We start from the raw sequence: 17,513 nt of genomic DNA on the forward strand, positions 1-17,513 counted from the left end.
TGGGGTTGCAGAATACAAGAGCAAAGAAGAGAAGCTGAGATGTGTGGGTATTTATGGAAATGCTGGCGATGACGTGGCTCATGTGTGGTCCCACTCCTGAAACTCTGAGTATTTCAAGCTGCAGCAGGCAGCTATTTCCAGAAAACAGAGTATTATTTACAGCAGCATGTATGGGAGGCATAGTAATATCTGTTGTATTTTTTATTTAATTTATTACATGAACATTATTGTAACTAATTATTTATTATTTTGTTTATTTGAGTGTGGCTGAAAGTCAAAGCTCAGATCAACATCAACCTATTCAGATGTCACTTAAATTTACTAAATGTACTATTTTTTTAAAAATGCATTACCGTGTTTCAGGGTGGGCTGTTATTGGCTGTTTGTATTGCTGTAACTATACTCTATTCAAAGCAACTGAGCATCACAGGGCAAAGTTACACACCGATGATAAAATTTAAATATAAGTCAATGACAGTTAACACTTTAGCTTGTGTGTTTAATATAGGGTGGAGGAATTTATACCCTCATTTAATAACCCTACTGTTGAATGAATGTTCTGTGCAGAGAAGTACCATAAGTGTAACAGGTAGAAATGCTGTGCAGGCCTGTAGGTCTAACGGCTAAGCCTCAGGTCATGTTCCATCGACCTACAGCTCATCTTTGCATAGGAAATGTCTCATGCAATCGCAGCAAAGTGATTTATGAGACCTTTCTGGCTGCATACCCCAACCACATTCATCTCCTGTGACAGAAGAAAAAAACCACACACTGAAGATTAACTTGAGGCTTTTTTTAATTTTGGTCATGAAGAACACAATTGGCTTGTTAAAGCAAACGTTTCAAAATTAGTATATCCACAAATCAACAGTGAAAGAATAATTAAGAAAATGAAATGCAAACAAATGACTGTAGTATTTTTTTACAGACAGATGCATTTCACATAATTTATTTGTCTAAAATGGATATGTAACTTTTGAAGAATAGCTGGGCTGAGCTGAGGATGAATGGTCTCTTGGCACAATACATTTGGCCATACCCACTGACCATTGCCATACTTCAAAAATCATTATTTTTATAATCAACAATGGATCAAAATGATTACAGAAACTGTAATGTAAATGGTGTCGCTTGTAGTGATGGACCCACAAAAAATTATCAGCCAAGTCTGCAGCTCTACTGAGCTTTATAGCTTTTAGTTCATTAGTTTGGTTTGACGGCTACTTATGTTTGTTTCAGTCACCACAAACTCTTCAACCACGTTTCAAGCTTCAGCAGGCAGCTATTTCCAGAAAACAAAAGTTAGCAACTCCCTTCTAATGGAAGAGGCACATCTAGTTGCTAGGTGTAAAAAGGATGACAGAAACACACGTGAAAGCCAATGTTGCTGTGTTTGCTGGATGTGGAAATAGGCGACTGTTTGCTAACATGTTTCATGCATGTTATCTGTTAATCAGAGGTGGGATTGAACGTGTAAAGACAAAACTGAAGTGTACCGTAGAAAAGCTGAAATCTCAGTAGAATGCAAAAATCAGTATACACTCTGTTTCATAACTGTTATATTGATTATCTCTATTTCGCCCTCTAAATTTTAGATTAAAAGCTCAATCAATAGCTCATAGGAAGTAGGAACTGTACCTAAAACTCAACTTTATCAAATCGACTGCAAAAAAGGGAAAAATTATGTTGCCGTCTGATTCCTTCTGGCTATAGAAATATTCCAAAACCCAGTCACTAGCTGTGCTATGTGCAAACAACAAGCACCATGAAATTAAATACATACCAGAATCTCAGCTCAACCGAGGCTTCAGCCAAACAGTACGAAATGTGATTTACATTCACTACACTACAGTTACAAAAGTAAAGTCCTCCACCGCCATATCTGCCTTTGCCAATCAAGAATTGGTCATTGTATAATAAATTAGAAAGCCACCCCTCTGACCATATCTGATCCTGTTTTTTGACAACATGGTAAAACAACTCTACTGCGTATAACTTAGGTCCATATAACAGCAAATTCCCAATAATATTGCCAATACATAATAATATCGACACAGCAGTTACAGTATAATAAACCTGAAAATGTGCAACAAGCTCCATCTTAGCATTTAATATCCATATTAGTCAAGATTACTTTATTCAGTTCATTTAATTTAACTTTGAGCTAAATAATTTTGCAATATATACAATATATAAAAAATGCTAAAATATTACATCTCTGCAAGTCAGGAGTTAAGTTGGTCTTAATAACAATGTTACACTGCTCTCTCAGCCACAATGTAATGGAATGACAAGAAATTCTTTTGGTCACAATCAGCAAAACAAATTCATTGTAGGTGGTGCACATGAGCTTTTCAGAAAATCCCAAATAGTATGACTATTTAATGACTATACTTCAATATATCAGGTCCTAACCAAACCATGAAATAGATTTGATTATTTGTAACAGATGTCCCCAAATATATCTAGCTTTAAATGATCAAATGCAGGCTTATTAATTAGTAAGCCTATTTTTTATTCATAGTTATTGGTCATTTGTGCAGGATTCTTCATGATTTCAAATTTTACTTTATAAAGAGCTCATGTATTCCACTGCAAGCATCATTCACACTTTTTCTTTTAATCTGTCCTACATTTCATGCATCAGTTGTTGGTAGTTTTCACTTGAATGGAGGACAGGCTGTTTCCCATACTGTGGAAGAGCGGTGTTATGAACATGTCAGTCAGACTCCTCCATACCACCTGTACTGATGGTAAGAGCATCATGAAGCTCTGGATCACCGGCATCACCAACCTGGAAGGAAAAGGTCAAAAAGTCACTTCAGAACAGATGCTGAGAAATGATGCTTTCACAAAGTGCAATAAATGATACGTACATCAGGCTATTACTTATTTTTTTGGGTTAAAGATAAACTGTTTATACATGTTATCACCAATGTTTCTGTAAAATGTCTTAAAACTCTAATCTTCATATAAGACAAAAAAAACTTGTTAAATATGTTATTAATAAAAGGCATTATCCAGATTTATATATTAATGTTTATGTGTTTTATAGGATGTTTTGACGCATGGAATATTTTTCTATAACCATGTTTTAAACTAATGTCTGTTATTTGTGTTGTTTATCAGCTGATGTTTTTGTTCATCATATTGTTACATTCCTGCAGCTTGTGACCTTCACTACAAATGCATAAAATAAAATGGTGTGTTGTGAAAGCTGTGTTCTCCTTTGAAGCAGCACCCCTCTGTGGATCTCCCTTCCTGACATTCCACATGTATTGACCAGCTTGGCGTCACTCAGTCCTGTATTGATGAATACCTGTGTTGACTTCCTCTTTTAAACACTGCAGTTGAAGGAATCATCCAGAGCTTGTGACCTCACCTAGATGAAAGGTCACACCAAAGTAACTCTGTAGCTCTGTATCTGCACCTGAACAATGTCCCACATTGGTCTACAAATAGGCCTGTATTTCTGCTAGAATGCCAGCTATCTGGCAAAGGGCATGGGGCGTTTTTTTTCCCTACTACCAGTGGAACTCAACATTCCTCCCAATTTTCCATAGAGCGTTTACCTCTTGGCATAAAATGTTGTTTCATCAAGTATTAATAAATGGACTCTTTGGGTTGGAGGCACCTGGTTTAACTTGATGCAGGCGCATATAGCTGACATAAGCATGACATAATTCTCTAAACAAAAGTATAAAAGCAACATGCTGACAAAATGTTTCAATGTTATTCAGCATGTGACGTTGACTTTAAAAATAACTTCTGTCAATGTTTGCCTAGAGATCCAGAACAAGCATGCGGGCATGTAGCAGTGGCCCCTAAGGAAAAGTCACATAGCCTAATGTTCCAGTAATGTTTCCACAGGGATTTAAGCAAAGAAGGTTTTAAGTGATATTATAATACTTTAGCATTTTACAGATTTTTGTATCACTAATGCTTATATAATCTTCACATTGAAAGTTATGTGTTTGCAGCACAGCATAATTTTTTTATCATTTTATATTTTTTCAGTACTTTATATTTTTTATTATGCTGTGTTTATTGGAATTTTTTATTTATTTGGAGTACTTACCATGGGGTATCTCTTCCTAATTTCCTAATTCCCAAGTATTTTATGTGTCATTGCATCACTCTAATATGATGTTTATATGCAAATTTCCTGAAAAAAAAAACAAATATTTCTTGTTTGGGCAATATTTGGCACTGTGCCAGATAAACCAGGCTGAAAACAGCACCAAACAGAAACCTGCAGGTTGACAGGAACTTCTCCCTACCAAATGTGGATGCAGCTGAGCACTCCGAAGACCACTCCGAGGATAAAAGCCATGGGCACGGCCAACAGCGTGGTCAGCAGACGGTAAAAGATGAATTTAACCAGCTCAAACACGGCGTGGCTTCCTATCCACACTCTGTCGAAGCTGTGTGTGGAGATGGGCTCCGCAATGACATCCCCAAACCCAACCTGTCAGATTGTAAAAGTCAGGGCACACAATGAGGTTTCAAAATAATCAGCACGGGCAGGAAGGTCTTGGATGATGAATTGACGCGTAGGCAGCGACTTCCAGGTGAATACCTGGAAGTCGCTGCCTGTTACTGTAGCTGCAGATTACCAATCTCACAAAAACAACACGTTTAGGCTAAATTATTGATTAACTGTTGTTAACTTGACAACCACTTCTTTGTGTAGTTTCACTTTCAAATAATAATGCCGCACAAACTAGCCTACAGACTTTACCTTCAAGTGCGCGTTGATATCGTTTGGATCTCGGTCCGGAGCCGCTGTATACACCTTCCCCTTCTTCAAGAGAATGGGTTCTATCGATCTGTTGAACTCGTCTTCGTCCATAATTATACTGGTGTCCGATTTCTCCTTTTCCAGACCCATGTTGTTCAGTTAGACGGGCAGAGGCGCAGGGAGAGCAGCTGGTGACGGTGCGCTCTGCGCCGGATTGCGCGGCACCCCGCCCCGTATGGAAAGCAGCGCAGCGTGGGGCAGAGGAGACACAACAAGCTCAAAGTCACTTCCCCAGACCATTTCAAGAGCTCAGTGATGACTGACACTACTGTGCTGTGTACTGACCGCCAGCCCTAAGCCATGGCGACCCATATGTCCTCAGGGTTTAATGCCAGCCAATACACCAACCCTCTTCAACCATGTGATTAAGCATGATAGCACAAAATAACCTCCGGGTCTTTTTTTTTCTTTTTACAACTGAAACACTCATCTTTTTAAGTGGTTGGTTAAGTGGATCCATTTCTTTTAACTTATCATAGATGTTTTGGAAAATGTAACCACCTGTAGTTTGAATTATTGTGCAGAAAACATCAGTTAACAATTCCCCACAGGCCTTGTGTTTTGGAAAGAACACCCACACGTTTACCCACTGTGTAACTATAAAAGCCTGGTTATTATTGTTGATGTAGCCGAACACATTGTTCCACCTGTTGAGTTGATTTACCACAAATTTTCTTTTTGGTCTGTTTGAATTTATTAGTGTCTGGCTGTTTCATACTCTGAAGGCACCAGCCTAACATTGTTAGAATAACTGCAGGTCCTCAGATGTCTAAACGAGAACCACAACAGGAAGACATTTTCCTTAGGCAGGCGGAGTTTCAAATGATGGATGTTTCTCAGAACACATGTTTGACCAGACCCCATGGCCCCTCATCAACATACAGTATATGTTTGTTGTTTGACAACATGAGAAATTATTATAATATTAAGACTGTGCAAAGGTATAGAGCCATGATACTATGTTTTTCATGTGTGTGTACTTGGTGCCATTCCCCTTATTAAATATATGAATATGTGTGTGTGTGTGTGTTTAGTGTGTGGGAGAGCTTGTATGTCTTTCTGTGTATGCATAGTATGCATACTATTATAGTTTTGCAAGGTGGACCCTATCACAGGACACAGAGGTAAGGTGAGATAAGGAAGATTCATTGTAGGGAAATGGAGGACCGGAGTTGGAAAGGTGAAGAGATGTTGGCCGGCAGAAACAGAGGGGCGATGGTGGATGGCAGAGCTGGACCAGGCTGGACATACAGATGAGGGTGAGAGGTGTGGGCAGGCTGGAGATGATCCACTATGGTACACAGGAAAAGACAATTCATATTGTCTACAACAAGGAATCAACATGAGGAATAGTACTGCACTTAGCGTCAATTGTTATAAACAAAGTGTTTATTTTCAGTCGACAGTGTACAATTAACTGAAGATAAATGCATGGATAACTTAGATAAGAGTCAACAAAGAATTGATTTCAAAATACTACTGTTTGTTTATAAGCACTGAATGTTTTAGGGCCAATATACATTCCTGATCTTCTACTATGTTGTGAACCATCCAGAACTCTCAGGTCGTCTGATACAGGTCTGACTCTGTGTCAGTGTCAAAACTAAACATGAAGAAGCAGCGTTCAGTTTTTTTTTATGCACCATATATCTGGAACAAGCTCACAGAAAACTTCAGGTCTGCCGAAACTGTCAGTTTTTTTAAAATCAAGACTGAAGACTTTGCTGATGCCTTTTTATTAAATCAAATAATTATTCTATAACATATTCTATTTTATCTTGTTTTTATTTTCTATTCTCTTGGATTTTCAATGAATGTTTTAACTGTATTTTATGTCCTTTTGTGGTGTGTTTCTTTTGCACTTTGTCTTGATGTGTTTGTGCAAAGCACTTTCAATTGCCCTGTTTCTGAAATGTGCTGTATAAATATAACTTGCCTTGCATATTATATAACCATTTTAGTCAAAAAAGCTGCAGCTCTTTGGTTTAAGATTAGTAAAATGTATTTTTTTTTTTTTTACCTCCAGAGCAGCTCTGTCTGCAGCCAAATATTTGTCTTACTAAAAGGTCAACCTGCCTGCAGTTCTCTGGACATTTACTTTGTTGATGCAGCAGGCCCAGCAACCTGCCTATTGATGGGCAATCTGTAAACAACACCCTCTTTTGTTTAGACACCGTGGCCTGGATGTAACACACAGAGAAAAAAAAGTAGGCCAGGACAGTGAGTGACAGCAAAGCAGAAACACAGCAGGCAGAGCAGAGGGCTGCTGGGCATTCAGAGTGATCAGGGTGATCCCTGGCCACAATACAACACCACAATACTCCTGGATTAACACACAAGAACCATTCTGACAGACAAGCTTACAGCAAGGCTGGCTGGCCTGAGGGTGAAGTGGGGAGAGAGGACAATGTTGATATTAGTGTGTATGTGAGTGTGTAAAAGAGAGCTCTGCAGAGGAAGTTATTACTTTTGGTTTGAGTTACAGTTTGGATACCAATGGTGTGGTGAGATTATAACAAGACTTTTGCTCAGCCTGTAGCAGAGCCTAATAAGGCCCTGATCGGACAGAATGCATTTTTTTTAGTGAGAGGCACCTTTTTAAAATTGTTTTATATTAACAGTGAGCGTTCTGCACGGTGTTTATGCGCCCTGGGCGCCTGCTGCGCCTTGCATTTACCTAGGAGCGCTCTGAGTGCACAAAGTAGAAAATAATTCAACTCTGAGCAGAAAAGTGCCCGACGTCATTCGCATTTTTTCCATTGTCCAATCTAATGAATGGAGAGACGGGCCCTCAGTTGTGGTGATGGAAGTTTACAGTTGCTTGGATTGTCCGGAAATGCTTTCTGTCTGATCGGGGCCTAAAGATGCAGATGTTGGTCAGTGTGTCTGTCCAAACGTTTGGGCCAGAACAAGATATTTCAACAAATACCGGCAAGATTGACATGAAATTTGAAATGACTCTACAGGAGGATAACTGATAATTTTGGTGACTTTTGGTCCATGTTTGCACACCTCTGATCTTCTGTAATCAGGTCAACATTTCCACATATAGTCAAGAGATATTAGAATATAATGTGCAGATTGTCATGAATTATACTGTAGCACATTCATTCTCCCCAGAGCGTAAACTCTTTCCAAATTGGCCATTCAATTAACTTTTGTGTAACACAACTCTCACATCAAAAGGTTAACTTTGCACAAAATATTCGTTATAACTGAATTGGGAGAAAGTGAGAGATGTCAGTGAACACTGCAGAGCATCTTTATGCTCCCAAGGATTTGAATTTTAACCCCAATTATTTTCCTCGTCTCTTGTCTCAGGACAATCCTTAAATTTTAGTTTCACGATCGGTATGTTAAGAATTGCAAATTTATCAGTATGCTGTTTATTCCATACAACAACACTCACATTTTATTGATTGTACTGAACATCACAGCCTTTAAGATGTCTCTAACAAGACTTTACACTTTTAGTCTTGTACTACATACTATTATGCCATACAATTCAATAATATGTTGTGGTATCTCCTTGTTCCTTGGGTTTTCATATGTTTTACCCGCCTTCCCTGTGTTTCCTGTCATTCTCCCTGTCTGTTTCTCTGTGTGTTTTGTCTGGGCATGGATACATTCTCTGGCTCCTGCTGCCAAGCTTCACCTGCGCACCTGTTCCTCATTCTACTAATCAAGCTCCTGCAGTTAGGGTTGCCACCCGTCCCTTAAAATACGGAATCGTTTTGTCCCGTATTTCCGAGTTGTCTTTAATGCAGCATCCGATGCAAATCATCCACCCGCATTCTGTAAAGACTTGCCCTTTTCTACAAGACAAACAGCTACTCAGTGCTGCACGAGTAGTGTACTTCTGACAAGAAAACCCATAAAAGGAAGTAGGCCTAACATGCTCCAATACTGCACACAAGGCCTACAACTTCTGGTCCACTGATGTTCACGATGTTCATAAGTTATGGACATGTTGATTTAATAAGTTAATAAAATACAGTTCACATCCTTTTATTTTGTGATCTCACTGTCACACATTGTTGGCCTATGTTTATTATTGTCAGCTGTGTATTTAGCTATGACAATATGACCACTTGTCTGTAGAGCTGTGATAGAGAGAGACTGAGTGCATCTGTTCACACTTTTTCAATGGCAGATGGCTTATTATAATGCCCATTGGTATCAATAAGCAACCCTACCTGAAGTATATCAACCCCGGTCCTTGTCATCATTCGTTGCCAGATTCTCAGTTAACCACATGTGGTATGTGCTATGCCAACTGCTGATGCCAAGTAAGACTGTATGTGCTTTTTCTGTGTGCTCCTTGGATTAATCCTGTTTCCCTGCGAGATCACTTGGAGAATCTGCCTAACGCCACGCTCTCATTCTGCTTGGACAAACCCCTCTCCCATGATGCATTCCCAGTGCCTTACCAAATCTTCTGTTTGCAAGTTTAAGTAAACCTTTTGTTACTCCTCTAAGTTGAACTGTTTTGTGAGTCTGCATTGCGAGTCTGAGTGTTCTGACATCATGACAAAACATCATGAAATACAGCCTCAGGAATTAGCACATTAAATTTAAACCTCACAAAATAAGTTATAAACATACAACATTACAGGCATAACAAAGTGGTACTTGGTGCAGGGCTATTATACTTGTTTACAATACATTTTACAGGTGTTGATGTTTTTGTGTCCACTTCCTGTAGATTTAATGTAGATGTAGAATATTTCAATGTTTGATACCGTCCAGCTGAGGAGGAGAGACATTGCTGAATATCGAAGTTAAAATCACACTGCTGTGATTAAAATCACCCTTTGCATGCTCTATCAAGAGCAATTCTCACACACACACACACACACACGCACACACACACACACACACACACACACACACACACACACACACACACACACACATACATTTGTTCCTCGATCCCCATAGGGGCTTCTTATTGACATAATGCAATTCCTAGCCACTTACCCTAACCTTAACCTAATTGTAACCTGAACCCTAAAACCAAGTCTTGACCCTCAAAAAGCAGTCTCTACCCGTGATCTCAGTGACATGAGTCCCCATTGGGATATAAAAACATGACACACACACGCCCCCATACACAAACACTTGGGGCACGGTTTAGAGGTAGAGCGGGTCATCCCACTAATTGGAAGACAGGCGATTTTTCCCTTGGCTTACCACAAGACAAGATACTGAACCCAAAATTGCTCCTGTGGCTGTGCCATCAGTGTGCGAGTTTGTGTAAATGACTCGTTTTTCTCCGGATGCATAGTTGGCACTTTGCACATGAATGATAAAGAGATTTGAGTGGTTGGAAGACTAGTTCAAGTTTGTTTTTTGTCATTCATCCACATACAGAGTATTCAAATGAACGGCATGCAGTCTCTCATGGTCCACAGTGCTAAAAACAAGATCACAACAATCAACTTACAAGACAAGACACCATACAACACAACGTTGACACCAGAAGGGCACTTTACAAGTACAGACCATTTACACACATAATACTGAGCCTGCTAACCTGCTGCATTCCATTGATGTCTTGTGTTGCTCTTGAGTGAGCTTCATTCTCATGGGTCACCAATCTGTGCAAGCAAATCTCCAGGAACTTTATCTATCTTCTCTCTGGAGTTTTTGGGTGTTGCAAAAGTGTCAAAAGTGTCTGGGAGTACACAAGACCATACAAGACTGCAAAATGACCTCTGGTACCTCTTGGACAGCAAAGGGCGACTGTTGTACGTGTGCTGCGGCAGCTCCACTACAGGCATCACTGCCTCAACCTTTTTTGGACCGTGAGCCTCTAAATCCTGCAGGTTAATATTTAATGAATTAACCAAACAGCCACATTCCAGGACATTAAGTCCTGCCTTTCCCTTGAGGATCTGTGTTATGATGCGGAGTGGTGTAAAACATTTCCTCTGATTTCATGAGGAACAAATGCATATTTGTCCAGGAGTTTCCAGGGGGAACAATGATATCAGCACACCCACAGTGCACAGGGATTTCCTGTTACACCCAAAGGACCCTCATCTCTATGGTGCGAAACACACATCACCTGAAGGAGAGTGAGGGGAAGGCTGTGTTTGTGCCTTTACTTTTGTGAATACTATGCTTGTGTACAGTATGTGTTTGCATTCATGCATGGAGGTCTGTTTATACTGTATGTGTAGATGTATGTGTGCAGGTACTGTATGTCCTTCCTTCACCTCTTGTCCCATGTGCTTTTTGCACTCTTATTAGAAGAGTTTTGACTTTCCATACCAGAAAGCAGCCGATCACATCTACAAAACTTGATAAGCTACATATTTTTATTATTAACTGCCAGTATTCCCCAGATAATGAATGAAATCTCTTCCAGCTTTTGATTTATTATCAGATATTAAATCAGATAGTTGCATCATGATAATTTTGTTGGAAATAAATCATGGATTCCGCTCAGATTTGAGCCAAACCAGAACTGTTGAGTGTGAAAACACATGATAAATGAGACCCAGACCTCCATACACAGAAACCTCCAACACTGTGAAAAATTAATATACAGTATGTCAGTTCAGATTTATTTGGGAAGCTTTTATTTGATAGAGCAGGTTTGTCTTATAGAGCAGCAAAGGTTGCAAAAATAGATCAAAACATGTAAAAGCAGAGCTTGTGTGATCTGTATGTATAAACACGTGTATGTGCGCATGTCCATATTTGTGTAGGAGCACACACACGTAGTATATGTGTTCTACAGTAAATTTATCTTTATGCGTGTGGTGTTTGTATGAGGTTGTCTGTTTAATGTAAATTCTGCGAAGATTCTGTTTGTGAATGCCTGCAGAGTGGTATGCATGTGTTCCGTGTGTATTTATTTCTGTCGTTTAAGCTTATGCAGGCTCTTGTGAGCTGATACATGGACTGGACTGTCTGTTTTGGAGATCAAGAGGTTGCTGACTGTCCTCTTATTAAATCACATCAGCCCCAGATATGTTTTGGGGATCTTGGGCGAGAGGGAGTAAGGTGAACCAGCTTTGTGTCTGGCATACCCAACGGCCATTTTCTCTCTGATGCTGCCGTCTATGCGAGTGACTCATGCAAAATTCTTTCCAGTAATAATGATTATTACTTTCTGGCACAGAGCGGCTGGTAAAGAATTGGGTCTGTTAAATAAAGAAAATGACTAAATCAAACATAAGCCTTGTATACATCAGTCTCCCACAGAGAGAGGCAACACTGAAATAAAATCACGGAATCCTGACGAAAATCTAATGTGAAAAGCAAGGAAATATACAGAAGAAAACATGAGAGCTGTGATAAATAAAAGGAAATAAAAGCACAGATGTGTGCAAAATGTACACATATGCGTGAAGACACTGGAATAACATACACAGACTTAGGCAATAACTCCAGTGACATGCATGGACTGTGTGGTTGGTTTCTTCAGAAGTAACAGACAAATTTAGTTTCATTTTCCATCATTTTGCGTCTCCTGTATTTCCTGGCAAGTTAATAAGAAAAAGCTAGTCTAATAGAGTTTCTTCATTAAGACAAAGATTATTATATGCAGTGAGGCCTGGTAACCTAAGAAAACAGGACACTCGTCTTTCTGAAGGCCGATAAAAACTACATGCGCAAGACAGCTACATTGAGGGTGAGAAGACTTTCATTGAAAGAATCCCAATATAAAAGATTTTCTTTGCTGATATTTTGTCATATTCTAATACACAAAAGCACAACAGTATCATAATAGGAGATGATTGAATTATTGATCAACAGCAGTGACTTCTTGCTTCTCCAGGTGCTGACATTTCTTGCTTTAAAAAAAAACTTACTTTCAGGGCCAAATGCTGTTTTTGGAGCTGCTATTATTTGGGCACAAATTCATTTAGCAAACTGTACTTGCACTGTAATTCACTGTAAATCAAATGTTCATTATATTTCAGAAGATATAATGCAGACACTGATGATGTCCATACAGTGCAGCAAGAACAAGAATATTTTGACCCAGCTTTATAAATTACAACGAAAATTATAAAGATTTGAGTTTGAAATGTGTGACATTATTCAGTCATCTACTTTGTATGTGTTTGTTCTTCTACTGGCTATTTAGCAATAGTCAGATATTTGACAAATTATCTGAACCACAGCCTTGGAAGGGGTTTTTGGTTCATGTTAATAGATCTTGTCAACCTTCACGCAGCACACAAAAAATGTACTCTGTAGTCATTGATGCTTTTTAAGTAATAACTCAGTCATACTTAGTCAACATACTTAAATAAAAGTTTATATACATACTTCCGTGGTAGAAGTATTCAAAGAGATGCCCAGATACAGTATCAAAAATAGAAGTACATGTAGTATTTATACTGTTGTCACTGCACCTAAGCCTTCAAATGTGGTGGATGGATGGAGAGATGAGAGGGGGAGAAGAGGGATATTGGAGGGAGGAATGTCCTGACAGGCCCGACATACTGAGGCACTGACTATCATATTTGTTCTAGGCTGTGGAAAAATTTCACAACAAGCTTGAAAGCCCCTCAAACCATTTTCCAAAATAGCCCAGATCTGTCTCGCAATCTCCTAGATGCCATCTGTAAACGTAGTCAGTGTCACCTGCTCCCAATCTGCATGCTGTAAATGTTCCTCTATGACTTTCATACAGTCAAGGATTGGACAGGCTTCTTCAAAGCTCTGACCCAAAATGAACTGTTTTGCCATGTTTGCAGTGCACAAAAAACGTTTAAAATTGATTCTGAGTTGAACGCAGCCTGCCTTGTGAATGAGTCATGACATAACCCATTTACCAAATGGGTCAGAGGGAACATGGCAGCTCAGAGCAGCAACATTTGAAGCACTTGCTTATGGACTTCCAAAGGGAAAGGGAAATAATTTTAAAAAACATGGATGGGATACAACCTGTGACGAGTGGGATGGACAGGGACATCACTGAATATTTTTTTGACCTCCTTTGTCAAAATGAAGGAAATTTTATTATTGTTATGAACCAGAAAATATCCCCAGAATTTCACTTACAACAAATTCCCCAAGTCACCACTGTTATTTTTTTTAGTTTCTTAGAACAAATCCAAACTAAAACCAAACAATAAGTTTCAGTTGTAGTTCTTTGGGTTCTGACTGAGGAAACACCAGAAATCCAGAAAATGTCAGAATATCAAAAACTCAGACACACATTCGATGGCAGTGAGCTACACAGGGTGCTTACCAACCATCGGAAACATCAGTGAGCTTGAAATTTGACTGGCAGTAATAATGTCTTCTTATTGCACCGTGTTCTTCTTCAAATGTTTAATGGCACCTGACGGGAGAATTTGTGCCACAAACTGTTTATCTTGACCCAACTCTTAACATTTGCAATATATGCAGTGGATGGGCACATGAATGCATTTGCTTATTGTTTTGCTGATTTTCTGGAAATGTGGTTAAAATTTGTGTTACATTTTGATGAAAACCTGACTTTCACCAATAACGCTTTTTACAAAACAATGTAAAAAAAAAATGTCTAAAGTTTGCTTTTAAATTCAATAATAGATTCTATAGAAGCTTCCACACAGACTGCTTCGGTGCTCATCAGTTTTTCTAGGTGAGATAATTTCCTGTTGTTTTGCAGGAAGGGAGCAGACACCATCTGCTGCCATGACCAGTATAAAACAAACATCATAAAAACTGATGGGAGCAGTTCTCTATGATATTTTTTTAAACCTGAGCATGGAGCTGGCTGAAATCTGTATCCTTCTGCCCTCACAGTGATGGCTGTAATGCAAGGTAGCCCAAGTAAACCAGCGCTAATTCATGTACAGCCCTCAGTGTGCCGCACGTTGACAAGTCGTCATCAACCTCAGATCATGTGTCGTGAGTGTGTTTGTATGAGCGTTATGTCACGCAACCAGGTGTCAGTGGTTTTAAGAACTTTTTCTGTGGTATCAAAAGCAATAATGTAATAAGGTGTGTCTTCCATATTTTAAAAAAGTTATGTATTTTATGAATGCACACTTGAATGCACGCTTTGGAAGGATTTCATGTGTGATAACCAACTGCAGTCATGACATAGTATTGTGTGGAGCTATGAATGAAACAATCTACCAAACTGCACTATAAAAAATTCAGCATTGTAGCTTTGATCACATGGGAAACTATTGTTGCCAGGAAAACATTTGAATAGCTTTTTGATCAGCTTTCAACATGCATTACCCGTCAAAATGCCTTTTGTGTCATTACCCTAAAGGGTTTAAACTCTAAAAATGGAAAACATTACCTCACACTGAGTGGGAGAGGTGTGTGTACCTGTCACTGCTTTTCTCCTTCGCTGAAATATAAACACACAGAACTGCAGAGAACCCAGGGGGAAAATGAGCAGTCATTTCATTGGTTGTACGGGTTATTATGCTTGTATTTAACGGAACTACAAAGTCACTAATGCAGAAAATATCTCAAAGGGAAAATAGCAACAACATCATTTGCGCTGCATTACCTCTAATCTTTTGGTAACACCCTATCATCCCACTGTCATCCCAGGACTGATATAGATTTCACGCCTTGTGCCAAAGGGATGTAATTTCCTCTCACGGATGGCAGACAAAGAATTACTCTCTTAAGTGGTGAGTGTTGGCTCCAACCAGGTGGAAGACGATGATGTTTTACTCTCTTGTTGAAAGTGATTTTGTGGCTGCAGATCTGGTGAACATGAAGGATGACAGCATTGGAAGGTATGCACAGCAGTTGTTGGGTCATGCATAGTACCACACTGGTACATTGTTTCTAGTGTTGAGTCAGAGCTGACAGACCCACTAAACAATTGGCAAATTTTTTATAGCTGTTTTGGAGAAAAGCATTTAGGCATGAAAACAAAAAACAGAGTACGTTGTCCACTTTGATTCCAGTAAACCGTAGGTATTGCTCATTTGGTTTGGGATTTTTTCAACAACTTGACCACCAAAACAGAGGTCAAACCTAAATCAATACAGCTTCTTTGGCCTTACATTTACATTTACTCATTTGGCAGGCGCTTTTAGAAGCGTCTTACATTTGAGGAACAACATACAAGCATCAACAAAGCATCAATACAGCAAGAGTGACACTTGAGAGAGTAATGGTGGAAGGACAATTCTAATTTAGGGAAAGCAAAAATTCAAAGCAAAATGGGTTTTCTGCATTCAAAATTATACTTAACTGTAAAGAAGTATTGCCACCAAAATGTACTTAAACTTTCCACAGGTATTGCTGTATAATGGACTGATTTTAAATTCATCCTCGAGAAGTGCTACTGCTACACCGTAAAAGTCACTGTACCATCATTCCATAGTTACACAATAACTTACATAGGCTCACTTTAAGTATCACATGCAAAAGTACTTTAGCAGAGTGGCCCCATTCAGAGTGTGGCTGGTCCACATGTTGTGTAAACTGAGTCAAAGTGAAAAGGTTTCTGAAATCACTCAATGGTGCAGCTGCAGATTTTCACAATACTAGTAACTTCAAAGGTGCCGAATTTCTTCGCTCTGGTTCCTCATACCGTGTTATTTACTCCATTCTGGCCAAAAGATACACTGCACAAGCTCTACTGCCACTAGTCTGTCCTTGTGTGGCACATAAGGTCTTCTTAGTAGGTATTACATAATAACACATGTCCTTAGTGGGCATTTCAATTTAAGACACCACATAGCTGGTCTTGTCAGACTTGGTCTAGCCAAGCAGTTCAGCAACAATACATAGATATTGAAGTAATAAAAAGGTCAGTGGATGATGCAGTCAACTTGGGACTGCATTACATCCTGCAACACCCGGACTATCAGCACTGGTGTCCCCCAGGGGTACGTGCTCTCCCCACTGCTCTTCTCCCTCAACACCACCTCAGACCCATCTGTCGAACTCGTGAAGTTTGCTAACGACACAACAGTCATCGGCTTCATCCGGGACGGAGATGAGTCAGCCTACAGATGGGAGATTGATCAGCTGGCTCTCTGGTGCGGTCAGAACAACCTGGAACTTAACACGCTCAAAACTGTGGAGATGACCGTGGACTTCAGGAGGAGCCCCCCCCACTCTGACCCCCATCACCATACTCAACAGCCCTGTGTCTGCTGTGGAATCCTTCAGGTTTCTGGGATGCACTATATCCCAGGACCTGAAGTGGGAGGCCAACACAGACACCATCACCAAGAAGCAGTTTCTTCCCACAAGCTATCACTCTGATGAACAGCTGACTCTCACAATGTCAGGAACCATTCCAGTGCAATAACCCAGTAACTCAGCCACCTGTTTACTGGCTACCACTTACTATATATTCATCATTCTCTATTTCAGAGCAGTTCATACTGTTCATATTCATATTGTAAATTGTATATTGTATACACTGTATACCAAATCCACCTACCTCATGTACATAACATCACACATAACACTTATTTATTCCAGTGTACATGTGTGCTTGTATGTGTATGTGCACCTGTATATCACATCCACCTCTGACATGTACATAATAATAACAATAATGGTAATAATAATTTTTCTCCTGCATCCTTTGCACGCTGTTCATTGCACTACTGCACTATTGTCTCAGTCTGTCTGTTTTTGTTCATAGTGTGTATATATATATATATATATTGTGTTCTCTATACTGTAGCCTGTGTTTGATTACTATTGTCTTATTGTATAAGTAAGCACATCGTACGCATACCTGGCAATAAAGCTGATTCTGATT

At 39.4% G+C, this 17,513-nt stretch overlaps 1 protein-coding gene across 1 annotated transcript; it reads right to left on the reverse strand.

Moving 5' to 3' along the window:
- Positions 1 to 2,139: 2,139 nt before the first annotated feature.
- On the reverse strand, positions 2,140 to 4,988 carry cav2 (caveolin 2). The gene is made up of 3 exons (XM_046038640.1): positions 4,742 to 4,988; positions 4,281 to 4,468; positions 2,140 to 2,794 (listed from the first exon to the last, which is right to left on the reverse strand). The coding sequence occupies exons 1-3, from the start codon at positions 4,889 to 4,891 to the stop codon at positions 2,644 to 2,646; spliced, it is 489 nt and encodes a 162-aa protein (XP_045894596.1). The 5' UTR covers positions 4,892 to 4,988; the 3' UTR covers positions 2,140 to 2,643.
- Positions 4,989 to 17,513: the final 12,525 nt, after the last annotated feature.

The sequence above is a fragment of the Micropterus dolomieu genome, linkage group LG22 (assembly GCF_021292245.1).
Source record: "Micropterus dolomieu isolate WLL.071019.BEF.003 ecotype Adirondacks linkage group LG22, ASM2129224v1, whole genome shotgun sequence".
Lineage (NCBI taxonomy): Eukaryota > Metazoa > Chordata > Actinopteri > Centrarchiformes > Centrarchidae > Micropterus > Micropterus dolomieu.

Coding starts and splice junctions, on each gene's coding strand:
- cav2 (XM_046038640.1), bottom strand. CDS start 4,891: ATGGGTCTGGAAAAGGAGAAATCGGACACCAGTATAATTATGGACGAA. Junction 4,469..4,741: donor ATATCAACGCGCACTTGAAG/GTAAAGTCTGTA, acceptor ACAATCTGACAG/GTTGGGTTTGGGGATGTCAT. Junction 2,795..4,280: donor CTCAGCTGCATCCACATTTG/GTAGGGAGAAGT, acceptor TTTTCCTTCCAG/GTTGGTGATGCCGGTGATCC.